Here is a 23,793-nt window from a genome sequence, read left to right on the forward strand (position 1 = left end):
AAAAATTCAATATGTTTATAATGGACGTACGGACATTCTTGTAATGATTATAGAGTTGCTATGCTTTCTAAATCGTACCTAACTACTACAGGAATCACCATGCAAAGTTTGAAATCGATAGGAAAATTCTAAAAGCTATCCGTTACGAACGGACCGACACTAATTATAGGAAAGATTCGCTTTTTGAAAAGTATGTCAAAATAAAACGTCCTTTAATTAGTTAGCCCTTTTCGTTAATTTAAACAGGTGTGAATTGTCCAATCAATTTCAAACTTTTCATGATGATTCCCATATTCCTATATTAAATTATCATGACACTCTACTTGTTTTAATGTTCGTTTGTCGTACCATTTTAGAGCTTCGCTTTAATGGATGTTGTCATCCTTGTTTAATCATCATCTGGAATGTACGTCAATCTATCGTCCATATTTGCATAGGATAACATTTATTTATAAGGGTATTAATACATATCATTGATTACTGTAATTTAAAATCTTATTTTTAAAGTAGCTTCGCCCCAAAAAATATAATCTGTATGGGTTGTTTTGTCCTGCCATTTATAATGTAACTCCTACTTTATTGTCAGGGATCTAAAGGGATAAGACAATGAAATAAAATTTTTTATAAAAATGCAATAATTAAACACAAAATTACCCCTTCTGTAGATCACAATTAGTAGTTGAAACATTCGGACATTTAATTTAATGCACCAACCAATCAAATTCAATAGAAGTCTCCAAAATTGAATAAAACATTATTATATTGGAGACTAATTTAAAAACAGCACAATGTCCCCTCCCGTCGTTTTTTTAATGTTCTAAGCGAAGCATATTTACAAGCAAGTCTTAAAAAATTGGTATATCCATAATAATTACCCTTTAATTAATTAATTTTTGTCCGAACTTGACATTTAATGTCCTATTACTCTACATGTGTTTATGTGTGTGTATCCGTTTGATTTATTGAGCTATGCTTTTATGGATGTTGTTATCCTTGTTTAATTAGAAACTCAACTTGTTTAATTATCTCAAGTTTATATTCTAACAAGGATTACAACATCCATAAAAGTGAAGCTCTGAAACAATAGGACAAACAAACATTAACACTTGTAGAGTATCAAAACTAAATAAATTTAATATAAATGAATATGTCTAATTAAAATTGTAAGTATATTTTTGGCAAAAATGCTTAAATACAGGATAATGTGTAAGGCCATGTTTACATTCTTAGGACTTAATTATAGAGATGAATTGCTTATATCATTGTACCTTGTTGTAATGGGTAAAAATCAGGATAATTATATCATATAGTAAAATTTGCTGTCAAATTTTTAAAAAAATAGCATGTTAAAATGGACGTACTGACTTTCTGTTAACGATTATAGAAATGCTACGTTTCCTAAATCATACCTAATTGTTATAGAAATAATCATACAAAGTTCGATATCTGTTAAAAAATTATAACATGTTTGAATTAACAAAAAAGGGGTATAGTCCTTTCCACGACATCCCTCCATGAGGAGCGATTCTTCGTATTTTTAAAATGGCTTTTTATAGGTTATTTTAGGTTAGGTTAGGTTATATTGTGTTAGGTGATTGCCCCACAGGGCTAGGTAATTGGCCCCGCAGGGTTAGAGCCCCCCGCAGGGGCTAGAAATATGAGAAAAGCTACTGTGAAAAATACGAAGAATCGCTCCTCATGGAGGGATGTCGTGGAAAGGACTTTACCCCAAAAAAGCTATCCGTTAAGGACGGACCGACCCTAATTATAGAAAAGCTTCGCTTTTAAAAATGTCAATAGACGTGCAGAGTAAAATGAGACAAATTAACAAGGACATTCCTGATTCATGGACGTGGATAATAATTTGTGTGATGAGATGTTAAATCACATAAATAATACACAATTTTTAAGATAATTTATGTACTAAAATATGGCTCAAGAGGCAGAAATTTTTTTTTGGTTGTAAAAGTTTTAAAATCAAAATTTCTCCTATTTTACTTTTAAATATTATGTTGTTTGAAGATCATTTTTATAATGTAGCTGCGCTGCCAACTTAACATAACATCTTGTATTGGTATTCTCCTCATTATTAATTACATTACTCCTCCCCCTCGTAAAGTTAAGGATCTGAACATAAATTTTATTTTAATTTTTCGTAAAAATGTGGAAAATACGCGATATCAGTGGCATGTGTTAGGATTGTGTAGAAGGGTGTCAACACCCCCCTCAAAACTAATATTGGGAAGGCCTGTCTTTCACTTTTTTCAATCGCTAACGGTTGCACCAACTCCTGGTGAAGCACTGTGCACGCCACTGCTTTTTTTTTAGATATTTTCATAGAAAAGTCGATCCGTAGATTTAGAAAATCTTAGCTAAAACTTTAATTGAATTATAATTCGATATGATTTTCATAAAATAATAATTTTTTAAAAAGGTATAAAAAGAAAATTATCTTTAGCTTGTTTACGCTGTGAAATTATGGTAATATATATGTTTATTTGAAATTCATCTGCTTTTCCTAATTACATTAACTCCCCAACTCTAATTTTCATACAGGAAGTGTTTTATTGTCCAAAATTTTTCTGTCAAGGATAACTAACAAACAAGTTTTAAAAGTTAATAGCATTAAATGTGAACACAAAATAACGCATAGGGTCCTGCAGGGTAAATGCCCTATTGAAAGTACCAGAAACATTTTTGGTCCATGTGAGGGAAAATATCCCAAATTGTTTTTATTTTTTAAATCTTTTTTTAAACCTAATTAAAAAACACTCTACTAAAAAAACTAATTCTAAAGCACTATAATTAAAAGTGCTGAGTTTGCATGAAAGGTATGACTTTAATTTTTAACCTGATGGTATAAATTATTGAAAACTGCAGTCTGCACCTGTTTCTTGTAATTTCATCCTTACTCAGGGATACAGGGATAAGTAAATCAAAAATAAATTGTTTCCACTAAAATAATTTAAATCTTTACAAACAAAGTTTTCTTGTAATGTAAAGGTTGATTATGTTATCATTTAATGACCTATAATTGTTTATAGTACTCCAAGATACTATCACGTTTAAAAAAAAATATAAAAAATAAATATTTGCAAAAATTAAATTTTAAAAAAATCTTAAATTATTTTTAAAATATCTGTTTTTACCTTTAAAAATACATTTACTCTTAAAATGAGAAAAAAGTTGTATTTAATACAATAAAATTTCTTTAAAATTATGATCGGTTTGCATAGCATATAATTAGAACTGTTATGAATAGATTATGATTAGACCTATTCAGAAATACTACTATTCAGAAAATCTACACAAATGCAAAATCTACGCATGACCTATATTATATAAATACAATCTTTTTTTATTGTAGTAAAAATGTAAAAGAAATCTTTAATTGAAAGGATTTGTAAAATATATTAGCATTTTTAACTTACTAAAATAAATAAAACAAACCAAAGATATAGTAATGACCTATTTGAATAGTGTTATAAGTGCTTAGTTTAGGTTCAGTAAAGTTTAGAAGAGTCGCACAGGATTAGAGCTGCCCGAAAAAGCTAGAAATAGTTGTCTATTCTTCAAAATATAAAGGGGGGAGGGGGGTAATATAATCCAAAAACACTTAGGTACATTTCAATTGGAACTCATAAAAATATTTTATAAAAAATTCTATTGTACATTTAAGTTTTATTTTTCGCTTTCTATATTGATTCCGAGATCTTACCAAAAATCCCCCCTCCCTCGGATTATTTTAGAAGTATTTGGCAATACAAGTCCAAATTATATTGTTTTTCCATTCCATCATATCATCACAATCTGGTTATCTGAAAGATAATTCAAATATTTATTAACCCTAGATCCAACATACAAAAAAATTTCTAGCAGATGCAGTTTTTTGTTATTTGGTCACAGAGGATTCCATAACCTTAGACGAGGGATTATTTTTTGGACGATATAAGTTATTTATCTCATCGTATTATAGACAGCTTTCAGGGAATTTAAAAAAACAAATTAACAATTGTAAGATTGAAAATTGTTTTGTTAATGTTAGCCTCTAGCTAACCAACCACCATCTTTAGGTTCTAGACTTTTCTTATTTAGGCTAATTTTACAGACTTTAGAGACTAGCACATAGAATGCACTAGAAAAATTATCAAAATGCAGACTATTCTCTAAACACAAATAACTTTTAAGTAAGGTCCCATCCCTGTATCCCCAAATGCTGAAAAATCCAAAAATTAATTTTGGAGCAAGGTCAGGTAGCAGTACTCGAGAAAGTCGATAGAAAAAATACGAAAGCACCCTTAACCTCGGGGATTCCAAGGGATAACACAATGGACAATAAATTGATGTTCATAACCTCCTCTATGATTACAAAATAATTGATGGAAAAGTTTGAACAATTAGTACCAACGATCAAGACTCCCAACGAATGAGATATCGTGTTTCTAATAACTATATTTCGTTCTTAAACCCAGAAAGGGGACAATGGACTGTAAACATTTAACACGTAACTAAACTTGCAACACCAATAATTGTATTCCAAAAAGTGGTTATTTAGTTTATTATAATAGGTGTAAGAAGATTAAATTTTTGTCCATTATCCCATCCCTATTATTATCCCCTATCCACCAAGCCCCACAAAATAACAAGACAAAAAAATAACACACAATGAAATTATGACATATATTTCACAATTTGAATTTCTAATATATAAATATTTATATATATAACTTTGATAGGACAATTACACATCATACATAGGATTATATAACTACAGGGGGCGTTTGGCCAGTTTTGTACCACAAGAATTTATAATTTTTTTTTATATTTGACTTAAAATCTGTACAAAATACCTATAATAACAGGGCGACAAAGAATTTTGTAAAAAGTCAAGGAAGAGCTTTTTTATGCAAATTGTTTCCTCTTAAAATTAACCTAATGAAAATTTCTTATGGTATAAAACCGACTGGACAGCACCCTGTAGAATAACCTCAATAATAAAATGCAACCCATAAAAGCGACAAGATTACATTGAACAGGTAGGTAAAAGGTATTTTTTCTTCATTAATTAATAATAATAATTATAATAAACTAATATTTGCTATGATTCAATAACATTTAATGCATCTGAAAAGGGACTTTTCTAAATAAATACAATATTTTATAAAGCATCAAAAATTTTCAATACTACTGTCCTTTCATACAAGCAATTAAAACATAAGGCAATCCCTATTTCCATAAAATTGGAATGTTAAAAGTTAACTAAAGTAAATGCGGTAGTTTTATAATATTTAAGGATTTTTTAAGAGTTGTTTTTACATTAAAAGAATAAGGGGGGGGGGGGCGAAAGTGACACTTTTTGAAACCAAAACTAAAGGTCAAAGGAACTCATCTAAAAAAAGAGTTACAGGTCTGAGATTTTGCATGGCAGTTGCTTTATAGGGGTACAATATGGAACTGTGAAAAAACGGCGGCGCAACCGCCGAAAACCGCCGAGAAAAGGCAAAAAAATTTCGGCGGTTTTCGGCGGTTGCGCCGCCGTTTCTTCACAGTTCCATATTGTACCCCTATAAAGCAACTGCCATGCAAAATCTCAGACCTGTAACTCTTTTTTTAGTTGAGTTCCTTTGTTGACTTTTAGTTTTGGTTACAAAAAGTGTCACTTTCGCCCCCCCCCCTTTTTTGGTACAATAGAGAGAAAGTGTAGCAAATGATGAAATATTGTTATCATTTTTATATATTTTTTTTTACATATTGATATAATATTAGTTATAAATATTAGTAAAATAATTACTATTGTAAGTTTTTGGCACATTTTTGTGCTAATCTAATGATTTTTCTGTATTCTTTCATTAATTTTATTCACTATAAAATTTTTCGTATATGAAACATTTTTAATAATTAACTTACTAAACTTTTCATACACGAAGAAATTTTTATAGTGCGATAAATTTTTATATCTTAGCAGAAATTTATTGGGATGTATAAAACTATTTTATTAAATATTTTAGTCTTGATATAAGTACATGAAATATATTTAAAATATCATTTCTTCAAAATTAACAACCTAATACAATAAAAGCCCATGTTCAAACTTTAAAAGGATTTCTATATCACGGCGGCCATTAATTTATTAATTTAAAGACTAATGAAGACGGTATCAAAGGAAAAAAATCCACGTAAACATTTTAAAACGCCCTAGAAAGCTGATCTTTTTTATATAGCTTCCTAAAATAGGATCAGCTGAAATTTACAAATTAGCATTTTTTGTCAAACGGTGTAATTTTTCTTCTTTTGAAAGGGTATTCAAAATTTATAAAAAATTTGCGGTATTTTAACGTTCAGAAATAAGTGTTAAAATTATATTCAAATTGATCTTCCAAATGATACAGTATGGCTTCGAAACCGATTAATATCCACTGGATTAAAACCGGTTCTAAACAAGCAATACTAATAAAAGCAATTCTAATGTATCTTATCGTATTGCAGACCATTTTCTACGAATAATAAAACAAAACCAATATTAAACTTTTAATTTTACATTCCGCGGAAAACTGTCTATAATACGATGCGATAAAAACTATTCTTTCAATGATATTTTATTTAAATGTACTAAACACCGTTTTTTTGTGGGATTTCTATATTAATCCCGTCTCCCTTTGAGTGGGACGAATCAGGATCAAGACTGCAAGTCCAATAATCTACAACTATTAGGATCATTTTTTGCATTGTCTATTCCATATTTCAATAAAAAATTAGATTATTTAAAGATAAAGCTTTTAAAGTTTTTTTTTATTCTAATTGAGCCACCAAATTTGTCTTGAATATATGAAAGACCGCCGTGAAATTTCTATAAATGTTTCTCCACAAGAGATTAGTAATATGTGCAAAAAAATCATTGAAACAATGTAAAGTTATTTTCAATTAAATTGATTTACTTCCATTTCTTTGTTATATATAAATGGTTATTTTAAGTAGGGTTGGGCTGGATATCTGGTTTGGCCGGATACCGAATAATGAAACTATCCGGATACCGGATATCCGACTATTTTCTAATGCCGGATATCCCGGTATCCATCCGGATATCCGGTAATTTGTCGGATATCGGAACATTTTCAATATACGACCGGATATCTGGCATTAGAAATCGGCTGGATATCCGGTATCCAGCCAAAAAAAATTCCGGCCCAACCCTAATTTTAAGAGATTCTTTTTTTCAGAGCAAACCTAAAGCATATTTCCTAATTTCATGTTCTACAAAAATAAAAATATAACATAAAGCCTACATAGTAAAATTCCTTTCAAATAATACATAATAAGACATGACAAATACAACTGCATAAAAGCACTATCTACTATCTATATAGTAATCAAGTAACTAATTTTAATAAAGCTTTACGACTCAAATAGTTTCTTTATTTGTCCTATAATATATTTCTATGTATTGGTTTATCAGTATCTTTTAAAAATACCATAAGGGATCTTTCCATAAATTAGAGTTTAAAGAGTTTGGATACTTAGTGCAGTAAATCTAATCAATAACTTAGGTCATTAAGTTTTAAAGATATAAATGAGAAAATTAAGTAACTTAACTTCAAACAAAAAAAATATACCAAAAAGCCAGATTCTTTATGATAGGTTAAGACATGGTTTACTGAGCCTTGCAGGGTTCGGAGTGCAATCGTTTTCAGTGAAATTGCTAAAAATTCATAAAATTTGAATAAATTACTTATAATAAAGTAGGGTTGGGCCGGATACTTTTTTGGCCGGATACCGGATATCCGGCTGATTTCAAACGCCGGATATCCGGTATCCGGCAAATATCCGGTTATCCGGCCAAATTACCAGATATTAAAGTAGCAAAAAAAAATTTCTTCAGAAATCTTATATAAATTTACATAAAGTTAAACTTGTTCAGAAAAAATGTTCTTCTAGCTTCAATAATAAGAAAATTATACCTAGCCATTTAAAATTTTAAAAAGCAGAGATTTTTGGTGTAAAGTATAAAAAATTAAAGAGCCGGATATCCGGCCGGATAGTTTCAATATCCGGTATCCGGCCGGATATTGAAAATGGCCGGATATCCGGCCCAACCCTATAATAAAGCTAAATTTTGATTAGAAGCTCTAAGTAGACAAACTCTTAAAACCACGCTCATAAAAAGCCCCCTGTAATGATAAAATGCACAATTAACATGTATAAATAATTTATAAATAACAAATGCAAACATTAATGTTTTACCCAGAGACAACCTATTATCATCCAATCATCTCTATTTCTTGTTTATCTGCAAATATGTAATTAACATTTATGACATGTTAGTTTTTTTACAAAAAAAAAATGTATGAAATGAAAATATAGAAGGTTTAAAAACTAATACAGAGTAAGACGACTTTTGATAGTTTTAAAAAGCAAACAGGGTTTAAGAGAAAATAAATAAGTGTATAAATTATAAAAATCTATCACATATTATTATGTCAATAAAAGATAAAGATGTTTTTTTTGTGTGTGGTGGGGTTATCGTTTAGAAATATAGACAGTCATCCGCGGAAAAGAAAATGAAAACGTATAAGATTAATGCTCAGGGCCAACAAAATAGAGATTAATCCTTTGGTTTCCCTTTCATTTTTCATATACCATTTCTATAAAACTATAAGATACATGGGTTTTCAGTGTGGTTTCAATTCATGAGGAAATTACAATTATCTCTACCTATTTGAATCCCAAAAATACCCAATAATGACAGAAAAAAACCTATTTGTTTTCTCTTAAAATACAGCGGCAAACAGAAAAAAAGGGTAAAACAAGTAAAAAGAGATAAGTAAGCCCTGAGTAAAAGTTTAATTTCAGGATTAATATCTCTCTTAACTATAAAGCTATATTTAACAGAATGGCAAGTAGAATATACCATATACACAAATGTTGTTTCAGAAATAGTTGTACTCAATTTTCAAGAGCCACGCCCCCTCATGCTGAATATTTTAAAAGCACGCCTCCAAGCAAGCCAGCAGCCGAGCAAGAAATAACCCCACCAGTATATTGGTAATAAAGCATGCAGTTGTAGCCACGCCCTCTTCCAATCCTCCCCAAACCCGGCAGTGTTAACAAGCCATGCCCCCAAGATGACACCAAACCACTATTAGCTCCGCCCCCTGTGTAGACATCCCCTGACCCCCACCTCATTACTGAAATAACCACACGTAAATATACTGGCTATCTATAAAGCTACAATTATGCATTAAAAGGTCACACATCGACTTTAATTTCCAATATTTGAAACACAGCATATTAAAATATTTTAGTCAAATAAAAAATTTCCATAATATTAGAATTTTTTTTTTTTATAATTTTGCATATTTTGTGTCAAAATCGAATAGTATCCTTGTTTACAATGAAATCATTATTTTAAGTCATAATAAAATTATTTAGTATCTATAGTAAACCTAATTAATTTTACCAAACTAAGTTTAAAACAGGGTGGGCATACAAAAAAACCACCAAAAAAAACCACCCAGGTTTTTTTTTAAACACAATAAAACCCTTTAAAACCCAGGGTTTTAAGGTTTTTTAAAGGGTTTTTAAGGGTTGGGTTGGGCTGGGCTTTTTAAAAAACCCTGGGTTTTTCCCCACCCTGGTCTAAAAGGATAGCTCCATGAAGATAATTTTGAGTTTTTGTAGTCCTAAAACATGTAGAATTTATAGTTATAACGAAAAAGACAACCTTCCGCAAAACTAAATACATAGGTACTCAATTCAAAAAAATACCTTTTAATTATCTTTCAGTTAATAAAAGTTTATGTCGTAAACTTAAAACTTTCTTAAAGATTTTCCTTTACTAGCTGCGTAAGTAAGCCATCTTTATGGAAACTACCCCTTTCAGTCGTATCTGATTATTAAATTCATGCACAATATATATGTTTTTATTAACTAAATCATGCAGAATGAATTAGATTTAGAAAAAAATCAATTAGGTAAAATATGTACGTAAATCTCAAACCCAATTTATTTCTGCTGGATAAAAACCGGTTCTAAGCCGTGTAGTTTAGGTAGTATAAAAACTATATGTAAAATAAATGTATGTACATTAAACTTTTTTTGGAAATTACAGCTCTTTTTAAAATGACTTATTTCATCTGGTTGACTACAACTGATTTTTAAAATTTAAATATTTCAGAACTAATATGTATATTAGATAAATTAGTACTTTGGAATAGATGATAAAAAATCTTGTAAAAGATAGGTAACTAAAAGTGAAAGGGTAAACTTTATGCTATATTAAAATGCAAAATGAAATAATATGAATAAATGCATTGTTAGTAAGAAAATAGTTATTATTGAATACAAAATCAAGGTGTAAATAAAGGGAGAAGTGATTAATAGTAAAACCCAGTATTTTGTACATTTAGAAACATTCTAGTAAGCTAAAATGCTCCCTATAAACCTGCTGGCATTTAAAAATCACTTGGAATAGATATGAATATCTACCTTTTACCTGTTTACAGAAAGCAATATTTAGATTTTACCTTTCTAGAATAAATCAAAATATTCAAACACTTGTTTTTAAGGAGTCTCTAAATGTCCTTATCTTAATATTGTTTTTATATAAATAGGGATTGCCTGGTTAACAACAGATAGTAAAAAACCTTTACCAATTCAAACAAACCTAATAACCTTGGAATTAAGGAGATACAATATGAGTAAAAAAAAGTATTTTATGTGACTCAGAAAATTTCAAGTTTTTATCTATTTTCTTCTTCATGTTATACCTCCTTGACTCATATAAAAAAACTATTCCCATTTCAAAATTTAAATACATGAGTAAATAAAACTATTACCTAAAAAATTTAAATTTTAAACTATTTCAAACATTTACTTTGATATGGGTTATATCTAATATTTATTTTAAATGGGACCAAAATATAGAGAAAATAACTCACAAGTGCCATTATTTTAGAGTAAAAACTTTAATAGGTATTAGCTCATTTTATGTTGAAAAATATTTATATTAGGATCTCTAAAAAGATGTAGGCTTCAAGTAAAACTAAAAGATCTAGGCTCTTAAGTCGAACCAAAAGGATTTAAAGTTAGAATGTTTATCTACATTTTTATTAAAATAACACTATTCTATATGGGTGAATTCATGAGTTATGACCAAAACTTTCTTTAAATCTTAAGTACATTATTTGATGAGTTTTATAATTAACTGGGCTATTAAGTAGCTAACTTTTTCAAATATTTTAATCTTGATCTAAATTCAATTTTAGGTAAATAAAATGAACTAATACATATAACTTTCCCAACACACATTAATCAGAATAAATATAAATATAATGATATATAAAAACAAGCTTCTTTTGAACACAAAAGTCAAGATAAGTTGCATCATTAATTATTGACAACTGTAAAACCTTACTATTATTCTTTTAATGAAAGCTCATAAAAAGCAATAAAAAAAGTTTGTTACAAAATACTGGAAGCATAGGTAGATATAATGTAGTATGTATACTAAAGGACCCGCGGATAGGTTCATGTTGCAATTTAGAATCCGACCATTTCATGTAGACTGCTAAATGAAAAAACTACTATTTAAAAAAATTATAACCCAAAGACTATGTTTGAAAGATAAGTGCATTTTAGCTTAGGCATAATATTAAATCTATCAACTTAGAGATAGTTTTTCTTAAAGATTAGATGTAATGATTTTGGGCCCGTTTTCAAAATGCAGCACATGCCAAACCGTAGGCCCCCTAATGTATATTGAATGTAGAGAATATTGACATTTTGTTCAGAAAAAGCAGACTTTTCATAGTGCGATAGTTCAAATTAATATCTATTCTTCCTTTCATAGCGAAAATTTAAAATTTTGTTACCAGAATAATTGATGTATAAATAAAATCATTTTATATTCATAATTAAACTATAAAAGGAAGAAAATATTTCAGATAAAATTGACTCTACTGGTGTGGCTAACATAGGATATTAAGAGAGGAGGGAAAATGTGAAGGATAAAATATCAAATCAAAGGAACTGGGCATTATAGTCTAAAAAAACCTTATTAAAATTTGGTCATTTTTTGGAATATACAGTAAAAAGTAAAAGGATAACAAAATGATTGCAATGCCTAGTTCCTTGAACCCAAGATAAAAGATATGAAAAATTAGAGTAAGAACTCAGATTCAGGTTTGGCACTCACCATCTCTGTTTCAGTGTAGGTTGGGAGCTCCGGGTCATATCTCAACATGTCCTGACATCCACTCCGGGCAGGTGTACCTATATATATTATAGTATAGGTTGGGAGCTCCGGATCATATCTCAACATATCCTGACATACACTCCGGGCAGGTGTACCTATATATATTATAGTATAGGTTGGGAGCTCCGGGTCATATCTCAACATGTCCTGACATCCACTCCGGGCAGGTGTACCTATATATATTATAGTATAGGTTGGGAGCTCCGAGTCATATCTCAACATGTCCTGACATCCACTCCGGGCAGGTGTACCTATATATATTTTAGTATAGGTTGGGAGCTCCGGGTCATATCTCAACATGTCCTGACATCCACTCTGGGCAGGTGTACCTATATATATTTTAGTATAGGTTGGGAGCTCCGGGTCATATCTCAACATGTCCTGACATCCACTCTGGGCAGGTGTACCTATATATATTATAGTATAGGTTGGGAGCACCGGGTCATATCTCAACATGTCCTGACATCCACTCCGGGCAAGTGTACCTATATATATTATAGTATAGGTTGGGAGCTCCGGGTCATATCTCAACATGTCCTGACATCCACTCCGGGCAGGTGTACCTATATATATTATAGTATAGGTTGGGAGCTCCGGGTCATATCTCAACATGTCCTGACATCCACTCCGGGCAGGTGTACCTACATATATTATAGTATAGGTTGGGAGCTCCGGGTCATATCTCAACATGTCCTGACATCCACTCCGGGCAGGTGTACCTATATATTTTATAGTATAGGTTGGGAGCTCCGGGTCATATCTCAACATGTCCTGACATCCACTCCGGGCAGGTGTACCTATCTATATTATAGTATGACCTGTCGCAAATTGTCCAAATATTGTCACGCAACCTTCATAGTTCCACATATTGGTTGTAAGAAACTATGAATGTATAAAACGTGGATATATTGTGACAGGATAATTTTGTCGTCAATTTAGGTTGCTAATATAGCAACCAGCTTTTGGTAGATTCGTTCCTTCATGGCTAGGGGAGGGTATGGTGGGGTATTGGTATATTAGCCAATTGGAATAATCATTTTATTAAGGTAGGCGAAAATCTGGTGCAAAATATAAATTGTTACAAGACAATAATAAAAAATAGGTATTAAGCAAGATTTTAGAAAAGGCATAAGAATAAAAATCTTACCAAATTCACTGACAGTTGATTCTGTAAACGAAGGAGTCCCCTCAGTCCAGGTAGGGGTTGCTGTACGACCTGTACATAAAAATCCATAATTTTAGTTTTCACTTATGAAATGAACATTAACCATACTTTTTAATCCGAACTCGTTTGATTTTAAAATATATTATGGTTCCAAAGTAAATGTATTCTGAAAAGCTAAAAATGTGCTGGCTTCGCCACAAGCATTCATGTTCCCTATTTTAGAATTCAACAAGAAAGAAAACGTTCATTCCCCCTGGTTAAATGTTCTGTAATATCAAGAAGCCAACCATCACTCATGTAAAATTATTTTAATTTTGAAAAGATTTTTTTAAATTTTTATAAAAAAAGATTAAATCCATTTCAGAAAGATTTAACAAAACATCAAGACTTTTTAAGCTCCGAGCCACCTCGTTTCTAAACAGCTGGCTAAACAAGGAGAATTCAAAGCAAAGTAAGATTTTGTTACAAAAATCCATTTAAAACTTAATTTTTAATTCAATCCTTCACATGTAAAAAATATTTATTTTTTTAGAATGATTGTATAAACTGTTAAGCTGCTCAAAGTGATCAAAGCCCTAATAATTAATAGGTATACTTTTGTAAAGCAGACATTTATTAAAAAAGAAATTGTTAAAAAATAGTGAAGAAAAAATAAGCCCTCAGCAATAAAGTATTATATTTAGAAATTGTACCTACTGTTGCTGTGATAGATTGTTGGAACACTAAGAACTTTGTGTTGTTAACAAGGTAAAAAGAAACCAAAATTCAATATGTTTTTGAAATATTATATTAATAAGCTTTATAACAAAGTAAAAAATTATTTAAATTTTAGATTGTGCTGTTATTCTGATTTTATCCTGAATATTGTTGGCCTAGCAGCCTTTAATACCTTTTCTGGTAATTATTTTTTTTAAAAGAAAAAGAAATTTTATTTTTTCCAAAAAATCAAAATGCAAAAGTGATTTCATTTTAGTCATAAATCGAGCGCAGTGAGAGTTTGAGTTCAAATTACCACCCCAGGCTCTATAATATACCCCCAGAGGTAAATCATGTTTATTGTAATAATGTTATTTATAAGCTCCGAGAAATTTATGTAATGAATCCAGTCATGCTTGTTTTATACATTTTTAATTTATATTTCTAAACCTAAAATATTCCCCTTTTATTTTAGTTTTGTGAAAGTTCACGAAGAACATTTTTATTTCAAAGTTGAAAATGTCAAGCTGTCCACTAAATATGGGGAAATCTGCCTGGTGACGTCCTACACCTGGAGCTGCTTGCTGACCACCAACCGGCAGTAAGGCTGATACAACCCTCCAGAAATCACAGGTTGTACAAAAAATTCATATAAGAGCTTCCTATAAACAGGTATTAGATAGCTCAAACGGGAAAATATCAAAATCTTAGTTTCCATCTTTTAATGGGAAAAAAATTCACGAGTTTTATGTTTATTTCATGTATGCTTTAAAATATGAACTTTTAACTTTCTATGATGTTCCTAAATGTTACTACCTACACTTTAATCTACAATATCTTAAGTAGATCCTCTCCCCCCTCCTTTTAAAAATCGTACCTGAAGAGCTGATTGCAACAGATAGTTTTGATGGTGTATCATGTTCTCTAGCATGCTCCAGTCTGATATCAGATATACTTACAACGTCTCCGCTGTTGTAACGATTTCGTGGCGTTGATCCTGCTTATACAAATTTAAGGTCATAAAACAATACATATGAATAACTAGCGGATATGCCCCTAGCAGCTGTGGGCTCCGTGTTCGAAAGGGGCAGAAAGGGACTTGGAAAAATAGCTTGAAACCATCTCAAGACTAAAATTTAAAAATAAAATAGCCTTAAACCACACTATGTCCTATGTGAAGCTTACTTAAAATAGAGAATCCAATCGGTTCAGTGGTTATTATTGAGTTCTTAGGCTTCAGACAAAAAAACCTTACTACTTTATACAATAGGATAGGATAGGAATACAAGAAACATTTATGTTGATTTCAATTTTCTTAACTCATGTACAGAAATGAGAAACAACCAAATTGTGGGAATTTTTTTGAGCTCTATCTTCTATTATCAGCAATAAACAAGGAACAATTTATTGATGTAACCCCCAATTATGTTAAACAAATTAAAATTATTTGTGGGAAAACGCACTGCAGGTTGAATGTAAACAATCTTATATTCATAATACTGGAATAGACACGGACCGTGTACACCTGTTAAAAAAAATTAAAACTGTTAGGAATAGATGCTAAATAAGAAAAAAAATGATTTGGGAGGATGGAAAAACTAAATTTTGAGCTTCAATTGTTATCAACAAAGAAATTTGGACTGATTTGTATGACCATTCCTGGACTTCTGTCATAGCTGGCTGCCCGGGATCCTGATCTATGAACACGACCTGCAAGAAAATATATTCTTAGCTCGATCTTTAAATCATTTTAGTGGTGAGTCGAATTTCAGCCAATCACAGCGCGGCATTTCATAAAATGCTGTGCTCTCATTGGTGGAAAGTTGGCTCACCCCGACCTGGCTCACCACTAATATGATTTAAAGATCCAGCTCTTGTTAATTATTGTTTTTCAAAACAATTCTCATTTAATCTTAAGCAAAAGTAAAACAATATGCGGATTCGCGGAATCTTATAAAGATAGAAGGGAACTATTTAGTATAAAAGGCCACAAGATGATCAATTGAAATAAATATCAAATCTTATTAAGTTATTCTGTATGTTTATTTTCGAATATCAAGATCATATATCGGTCAAACTAAAGTATGTGAAGCTAGCCACAAAAATACACATGGAATAGTTAATGTCTCATGCCTACCTATAGAAAAGGACGTAACCAAATCTAATCTAATCCGAAAAAAGCACGATTTTTTTAACGTGATTATTAGCAAATTTGGGGGGTAACGCTTATTAGTTTTTTTTCTGCCTCAAAATATTAAGTTTTTTTCGCTATACCTTATTTTTGACCCTAATAAATAGTCAACCCCCCCTCCCCTCCCCCTACAAAGTCACAAACCTGCACTAAGACTCCTGGAGGGTGTACTATTATCCAGATGATTGTTGCTCCCATAACTACTACCATGCTCTCCCCTGGTCCCTGCTAAACCAGTTTCACTGCTGCCCCTCCCGTGAGATGGCACTACGTCGGGACGCGAACTACTGCCACCTGGCTGACCTGAATAATTAAACATTATTAGAAACCCATTAATTTCTCAATGAGACAGAAAAAAATCTGAAAGAACACGACAGATAATTCAATTAGTAAATATTGGATCTAAATATACTGATAAACCCCATTTTTAATTCCTGAAGGGAGTTTATGTCAAGCCCTCGTAATCAGAAACAGACGGTCAAGAATGAAATCCATATTTATTCTAAAAATGCCTAGTAATTTCAAATAATTGTTACGAGTTCTTGACAATTCAATTCATACTTAATTTATTACTTTAATCATTGTCTGTCGTGTTCTACTTTTTATCAGAATACTTCTTCCTCTTTTTAACAAACTAGCTATTTAAAGAGTAAATTTACAATACATTTGAACATTTATAATATCGATTGAATCCCAATTTAAGTATTCACTAGGTATTTAATTCTAAATATTAAATATTTTCCAATTTAGATGTTTCTTCTTTTCTTTAACATATAGAAAGAAGCAAATGTTGTAAATTCATGCATAAATCGCGTCCTAATGCATAAATCTATCTACAATCTATAATCACTAAACTAGAGTTAAAAAAGAACTTATCACATTAATAAACTACAGAAGAAAGTATCATAATTTATAAGTTTAACATACTAGTTATTTATAACATAAAGCAAGGCTAAAACCAGCCATTCCACGCAAAGATGTGTTAAATCATAGGGACATAGGATAATTAAAAACAGACATAAGTCAATTTTATGAAAATAGAAGGGATTTGTTTTAGTTTTTAAGGAGGTGGAGATATTTCAATATTAACTTACAGCATTTAGTGTAATATTACTAGTTTTTCATGAATCTTTAAATACTATAAAAATTCAACCCTTTAGCATCAAGGTACAATACTTTGCATTTTGAAAAATTAAGTTAAACCTGACTACAAGATGTAACTAAGTTAAAAGAATTAGGCAATACATCAAAAACAGAAGAAAAATATGGCCTACTGACATATAGTCAGACATATTGAGGTAAATGAAGCTTTATAGATCACACTTTGCAGGTTAAATTTAAACACAAGATTTCTTTTTAAACATTTAAAATTTGAATAAAATTACAGAAGTAATTGCTAAAAAAATTCCCATTTTAATTAACTATTTAAATTTCAACTATCTAAGAATATTACAGTATTCCTTTTTAAAGTAGATTTTATATCAAAATGAATTACTTGAATATCTTGTTTTATTAAATAAGGGTTAAAACAAAGGGTAAGTAAATCTTTTATTTCCTTGGAATAAAATATTTCTTTTACTTTTTTACCTGCATAAAATATCATAGTTTGTTAAAATGTCATTCTTTTTTTACAATCCATCAATTTGCACATTTACATTTTATATCACGTCACAAAACTGGTTTTCTTCCATCGAGAATTTGGGAGCGGGACAAGACAAAAATGAAATCACCAAACTTAAAATCAGAAACAAAACATGAGGATTCCTTAAAGGATAGGTATTGTACAAAATAACAACTGACGAAAAACAAAAAATTGAGGATCTATTTTATAATCAATTAACTAAAAAATATTTGAAACAATATTATTTCTTTTGTCGTATCAAAGCATTTACCAATTTTTTTAACAATTAGAATGACTGCTTCTCAACTGAAAATCTTAATAAATAAATCCAATTTCATATTTTGTTTCTGATAAAAAAACTAAAGAAAATAAATAAAATTGTGTATGTAAGTTAATTACCAACATTTGATCTAATTTTAAATGCCGTGTGTTTTTAACAATGCAAAATAAACTAAAGAAAAGGTCTTAAAAATCTAGTTAGTTATTAAAAAAGCATGTGAAAGCAATCCATGAGATAGAACATGTGGTGTGATCGCCCAACCTGGTTCACAGTTCTTATTCCGCGGAGATCTCGGGGGCACAGGGGGCGGTGCCCCACCAGCGCCTCCACCAAGATGACCGCCGAGCATCCGGTTTGTGGGAACTGTGCGGGGCAACATGGGTCGGTCACAGAGGACAGTGGGGAGGTAACAGCTGACTTGCTCTGGTTGCTGACGTGGTGGCTCGTGATTGGCTGCATGTGCTGCCGTCTGATTGGTGGAATCCTGCTCGCCCGATTCAGTTGCTGTACACCCTGACTCTAGCTCAGTACTATCTTGGGTGTCTGATAACAAAGTATTTATGTTTCCACATTCTTACAAGGTTTTTTATCAATAAAAAGCACACTAGCAATAGTAGCAACATTTAATAAATAAAAATTATTATTTCCTAACAAATTATTTTATTACAACTATCATTTACTTTAAAAATTGTAAGGCAAATATCATTTTACCTAATATATTTTTTAAAAGTATAATAAGGTAGACAGTAAGATGACACAATGCTACAAAAATTAGGGTACTTTCAAATAACCAATAGTTCTCAATCATAAAAACTTTTATTTTAATTTAATGGTTTTAAAAGTTCCTAAAACATCAACATCTAAAGGTAAAATATGCAGCAAATTACTCCAAATGTATTTCATTCTAAAAATGGCAAAACTTTCATTCAGTATTCTAAGTAAAATAAATGTTCATCAAGCAATCTTAAATAACATCGACTAAATAAATTACACTACTGATTAAGCCCTAGAAGCAAATTGTATGTGATGAGCTTAAAAGAATAAGAAAAATATTCATATCAGGCGAAAAAATGAGTATTATTACTATATTAGAAAATGGACAGAAGACCTAAAAAGATATCTTTACTTATTATACTCATTAAAAATATAATTAACTTAATTAGACTTGTTCTTTATTTAAAAAGACAAACAAATATCCGGCCATTAAGTAAATAAATTAGAACTTCAGTTTGTTCATAAAAAATCTGTTTATTTTTTTTATACAACTCGTAATTTTAATATCAAACGCCTTCTTTAAGTCTAAAACACATATGATCTTTTTTTTAAATTCATGGACTGTCTACTTTTTCTTTATCATTATACAACAGTATTAAGTTCTGATTTATAGACTATACCTGCATCTGACTGTGTAGAATGTTTATATTGACTAGACTCTGCGGCTATACTCGCTTCCTTCTCATTGTTCTGAGAATCTAAAAGAATAATAAATACCTTGTCAAAATTGTGAAAAAAACATAAAAAAGGAACATATAATTGACAATCATGACATCAATATTAAGCTCATAAATATAAAACAATTTACTACGGCAATCAAACGGGCGAGAGTATTTCAAACATCTATCATTATTAGCAGCTGAGAAAACTACTGATGCCCCTACAGAATATCCATAACAGCATAATTGTCAGACAGACGAACAAAGTGTTGCGAGTTAAAGAGGAGATATCTACAAAAACAAGAAAATTCAGCCATTTATCTTTAATAGCAGCTGATAAAAACACAGAAATATGAATTTATAATACCTGGATTATCCTGTGTGGATGGTCCTGCCTGACTAAAATTGACCACTTGCTGTCCTCCAGGCCCAGCTTGACTGTACAAACATTTACTTTATCTTCAATAAGACAGTAAAGGTATAGTCCTAACGTGTAATAAATATCTTGGAAAATGTAAAGACGAAATATTTCCGAATGGACTATAGTCGATGTTAAGGTGTCTATAGAAGCGTCATGGGATGCTTTACAAATAACTCGACACAAAGTACCTAGGGTCTATCTGTAACATTTCAAGTACTTTGTTCATGACGCTTTTATGACACCTTACCATCGGTTCTAGCTAATACCAAGCCCATCTGAGGTCAAATCTTTGGAAGGTAATGTCTGCCATTTTTCGGGAAAACTTTGTCTTTTTTCCATGACCAAATATCTTCTACAATAGGTAATTTCAAAAAAAAAAAAATTTTTGGTCGCGGTTCAAATAACTGTTCTATACGTAAAAATGAGCAATAATATGAATTTTGTTTGGTTCTATCTTGAATTACAAAGTAAGCCGGTAAAGTTTATTATTGCAATCTTCAACCAATTGTATTTGCCTTTGTGTAAATATTCAGGTATAAACGAATAAAGTGAATTTCCTGGTACTGGGTCCAGCTCCAGCGGCCGCCTGGACACCTGCTGACCCTGCAGGGCCACCCTTCACCTTCACAGATTTCGTTCTCTTACTTGGAGAATTTTTCAATGCTGAAAAACAAAAAGTTAGTACAGAATATTAATTTAAAAATGTTTCATAGAAAGTAGTAAAAAATTAATATAAAAAAATAAAATGAAGTAATTTAAGCCATTTTTCTTGGTGGTGTTTTAGAAATATAAGTTATAAATTAAAATACATACGGAACCTAAACCCCTAAATACTAACCTTTCACCTATTGCTAAATAAAAATAACTAGAATGCAAGCTGCTTAAAAAATGCAAGCATTATTCTCAAAAATATTTTTTTAAAGAAATCTATTTTTCTATTCTAATAAATCATGCATGTTAGTTGGTTCTCTCTAGTCTTTAGGGGATATAACATGATTTTTAAAAATCAATGAATGTATTTTTTCTTCCATGGTTAAAAAAGGGAATAATATAGATACAACTTTTGCTAACCAGCCAAAATTATATCAACTTGTAAATCTTTGGCAGCAGAAAATCACAAATATCATCAATAATGACCATTTAAATGAAAATACAGATTTAAATTATCGTTCTGAACATAGAAAGCTAAAACATTTGCGCACGAAAATTGGTGGTTTAAAGCACATCTAAAATTTATACTATCAATCATAAGTGTGTAAGCACCCTCCAATAACAAGAATTTCTTCACTACTTAAGGTTTTACACCTCTGATAAAACCCTGTGCACGCATCTGCAGTAAATGGTATAAAATTTGTGATTAGAATACTTCTCGATATCTTTATAGCAGTAATAATACAACTCAAAACTATACTAATAAAAAAACACTATACATAAAATATGAGGCTTTCATGACAATTTTAAACATAATAACTAAACATGCAAACTGACGAAAAAAGTAAGTAATAGGCGAGTCGATTCATTTTCATCCAAAATTTAATTATTAAGAACGACTTCGTTCAAAATTAAATACCTAACAAGTCCAATAAAAAATAAATTAGAAGATTCATTTTTATATAATTATATCTGGTTGAAAAGTTTAAACATTGCTTGTTGAGAGAATTTATTATTTAAAGGCAAAAAAAGGGGAAGAAACGGGAAGTTCGGAGCAAAAATGAAAACTGATTAAAGAACAAATGAGCGTTATAGAAAACCAGACAGACAGACCAAAATTACGTGTACGGTAGCTTTGCTAGTAATCATTTAGTATTCTAGTAAGCAAATTAGTTTCCTTGTCTTAAAAGGAACTTTACAATCGATATAGAAAGACAGACAGACCGAGCAGTTACTTGTTGAGTACCTTTGCTACATATAATTCATAATTCCAGTTTTCCTGTCGTAAAAGGAATTTACAATTAGTTAAAAAAAACTTATAAAAATTGTGTAAAAAAGCATTTGTGAAGTAGTAGATTATTAAACTATACAATATTACAACATCCCATTCTAAATTCTAGTAAAAATGCTAATTGTGTTGAATCTAAAAACAAATTAATGATTTACAGCTATCAATAGTAGATGTCTTTAGATCCAACCAAAAATAATTTAACATCCATGATCCCTAACAAGATTAATACCTATATTCATTTTTTTTCTTCATATTTTTTGTGTCTAACAAATTCCAGTGTGGCCACAACCAAAAAAATACTGATACTGAAGAAAAAAAAGGAAATACTGAAAATACTGAATCCTAAAATAAGAAAAAATACTGAAATACTGAACAAAAAAATACAAATACTGAATAAGTATTTTTTTTATATGATTCCTCATTTCAAAATTTCATATCATCATAGCTTTGTTATTAGTGGGATATTTTAAAGATCTTTTAATTTTGCCTCTTAGATTTTCTTGCACCAATTAAGCAGAAAATGACTGATAAATATTTTAAATGATTACAAAACTTAAATACTTTTTAGTTGAGTTAAGAGCATAGACGTCCAACCTTTTTTTTTTTTGGGGGGGGGACATTTTTTTAAGGGGGGATAATTCGCTTTTGGATGGGGTAAAATGGCGCGCGAAGCGCACCGCAAATTTTTTTTTACCCCCCCCAAAATTTTTACCCCGGGGGTAAAATTTGTTTGGGGGGGGGGGGTAATTACCCCCCATGAAATCTGTTGGCAGTGGTAAATTTTGTTTACCCCCCCCCCCAAAAAATTTACCCTCGGGGTAAAATTTTTGGAGGGGTAATTTAAATTTTATTAAATATTTAGTATTAAAAATGTGCGCGAAGTGCGCAAAAATTTTCTTTGTTAATTATAAATTACGAATGGGGGGGGGGGGGGGGGTTAAAATGAAAAAATTTTTGGGGGTAAAAAACTTTACCTTCAATAATCATGCAAAGTACTCACCTTAGATTATTCATTCTATTAATAGACAAAAAAAATACTGTATAAAAGCATCTCAAATATCTACAAAAATTATATTTGAGATGAATTGAAAAAAAAATGTATATTACCATAAAAAAATAAAAAAATTAATGTACAAAGTTATAGGGTAATTTAAAGGAAAGTAAAGTGAGGCGCGAAGCGCCGAAAAAAATCTGACATCAACTACTTAAATAAACATCTTATTTAAGCAAATTTTTTTGGAATTTAAGAAATAATGAAAATACTGAATCATGAAAATTTCCAAAAACTGAAAAATACTGAATAAAATTTTCAAATACTGAATATTCAGTATTTACTGAAAATACTGAAGCCCCAATTTCCAAATACTGAAGAATACTGAAGATTTTCAGTATACTGAAGAATATGGCCACGCTGAAATTCTGAAAGGAGGTGAATTTCATGTAAATCTAAGGCGCTTGACCTTGAAACAAATCACAATAAAAAAATTAACCAATCGCAAGAGCTACATGACTTTTTAAAAAGGTACTTGAAACCTATAAAAGTCAAATTGAAAATTCCATTAATAAATATAAATACTAATATTAATCTTGTTCGGCATCAAGAATTGTAAAGAAAATCTGTTAATATAGATTCATACAAAACTAAATAGACTATATTTCATATTAGCTAAAAAAACATAATATTATGCATCTAGAAATGTAAATCATTAGGATTTAAAAATCTTTAATCTTTAAAATTGGTAGGTATTATCAAAACTATTTAATATTATTTACAAGTTTTAAAAGATCATAATT

General features: G+C 30.4%; 1 protein-coding gene and 1 long non-coding RNA gene across 18 annotated transcripts in view; one reads left to right on the plus strand and one right to left on the minus strand.

Annotated features, from left to right (window-relative positions):
- Positions 1 to 3,333: 3,333 nt before the first annotated feature.
- Positions 3,334 to 23,793, minus strand: part of PIP5K59B (Phosphatidylinositol 4-phosphate 5-kinase 59B) — a 35,605-nt gene continuing 15,145 nt past the window's right edge. For 5 of the 17 annotated variants that reach the window (XM_080174369.1, XM_080174360.1, XM_080174366.1 and 2 more), the window contains 9 exons: positions 20,615 to 20,720; positions 20,004 to 20,074; positions 19,598 to 19,675; positions 16,447 to 16,605; positions 15,769 to 15,821; positions 14,989 to 15,106; positions 13,398 to 13,466; positions 12,191 to 12,267; positions 11,949 to 12,038 (listed from right to left, as the gene is read on the minus strand). In XM_080174369.1, coding sequence (XP_080030495.1) covers positions 11,964 to 12,038; positions 12,191 to 12,267; positions 13,398 to 13,466; positions 14,989 to 15,106; positions 15,769 to 15,821; positions 16,447 to 16,605; positions 19,598 to 19,675; positions 20,004 to 20,074; positions 20,615 to 20,720 — 806 coding nt within the window. In that variant the 3' untranslated portion in view covers positions 11,949 to 11,963. The other 12 variants (XR_013883174.1, XM_080174363.1, XR_013883175.1 and 9 more) reach the window with 12 other exon arrangements.
- Positions 13,777 to 14,956, plus strand: LOC145329912 (uncharacterized). The gene is made up of 6 exons (XR_013883178.1): positions 13,777 to 13,866; positions 13,948 to 14,004; positions 14,099 to 14,162; positions 14,248 to 14,312; positions 14,389 to 14,457; positions 14,587 to 14,956. It is a non-coding gene; the product is annotated as an uncharacterized LOC145329912 (long non-coding RNA).

Source organism: Acartia tonsa, chromosome 10 (genome assembly GCF_053477335.1).
Source record: "Acartia tonsa isolate MP-2025a chromosome 10, ASM5347733v1, whole genome shotgun sequence".
Lineage (NCBI taxonomy): Eukaryota > Metazoa > Arthropoda > Copepoda > Calanoida > Acartiidae > Acartia > Acartia tonsa.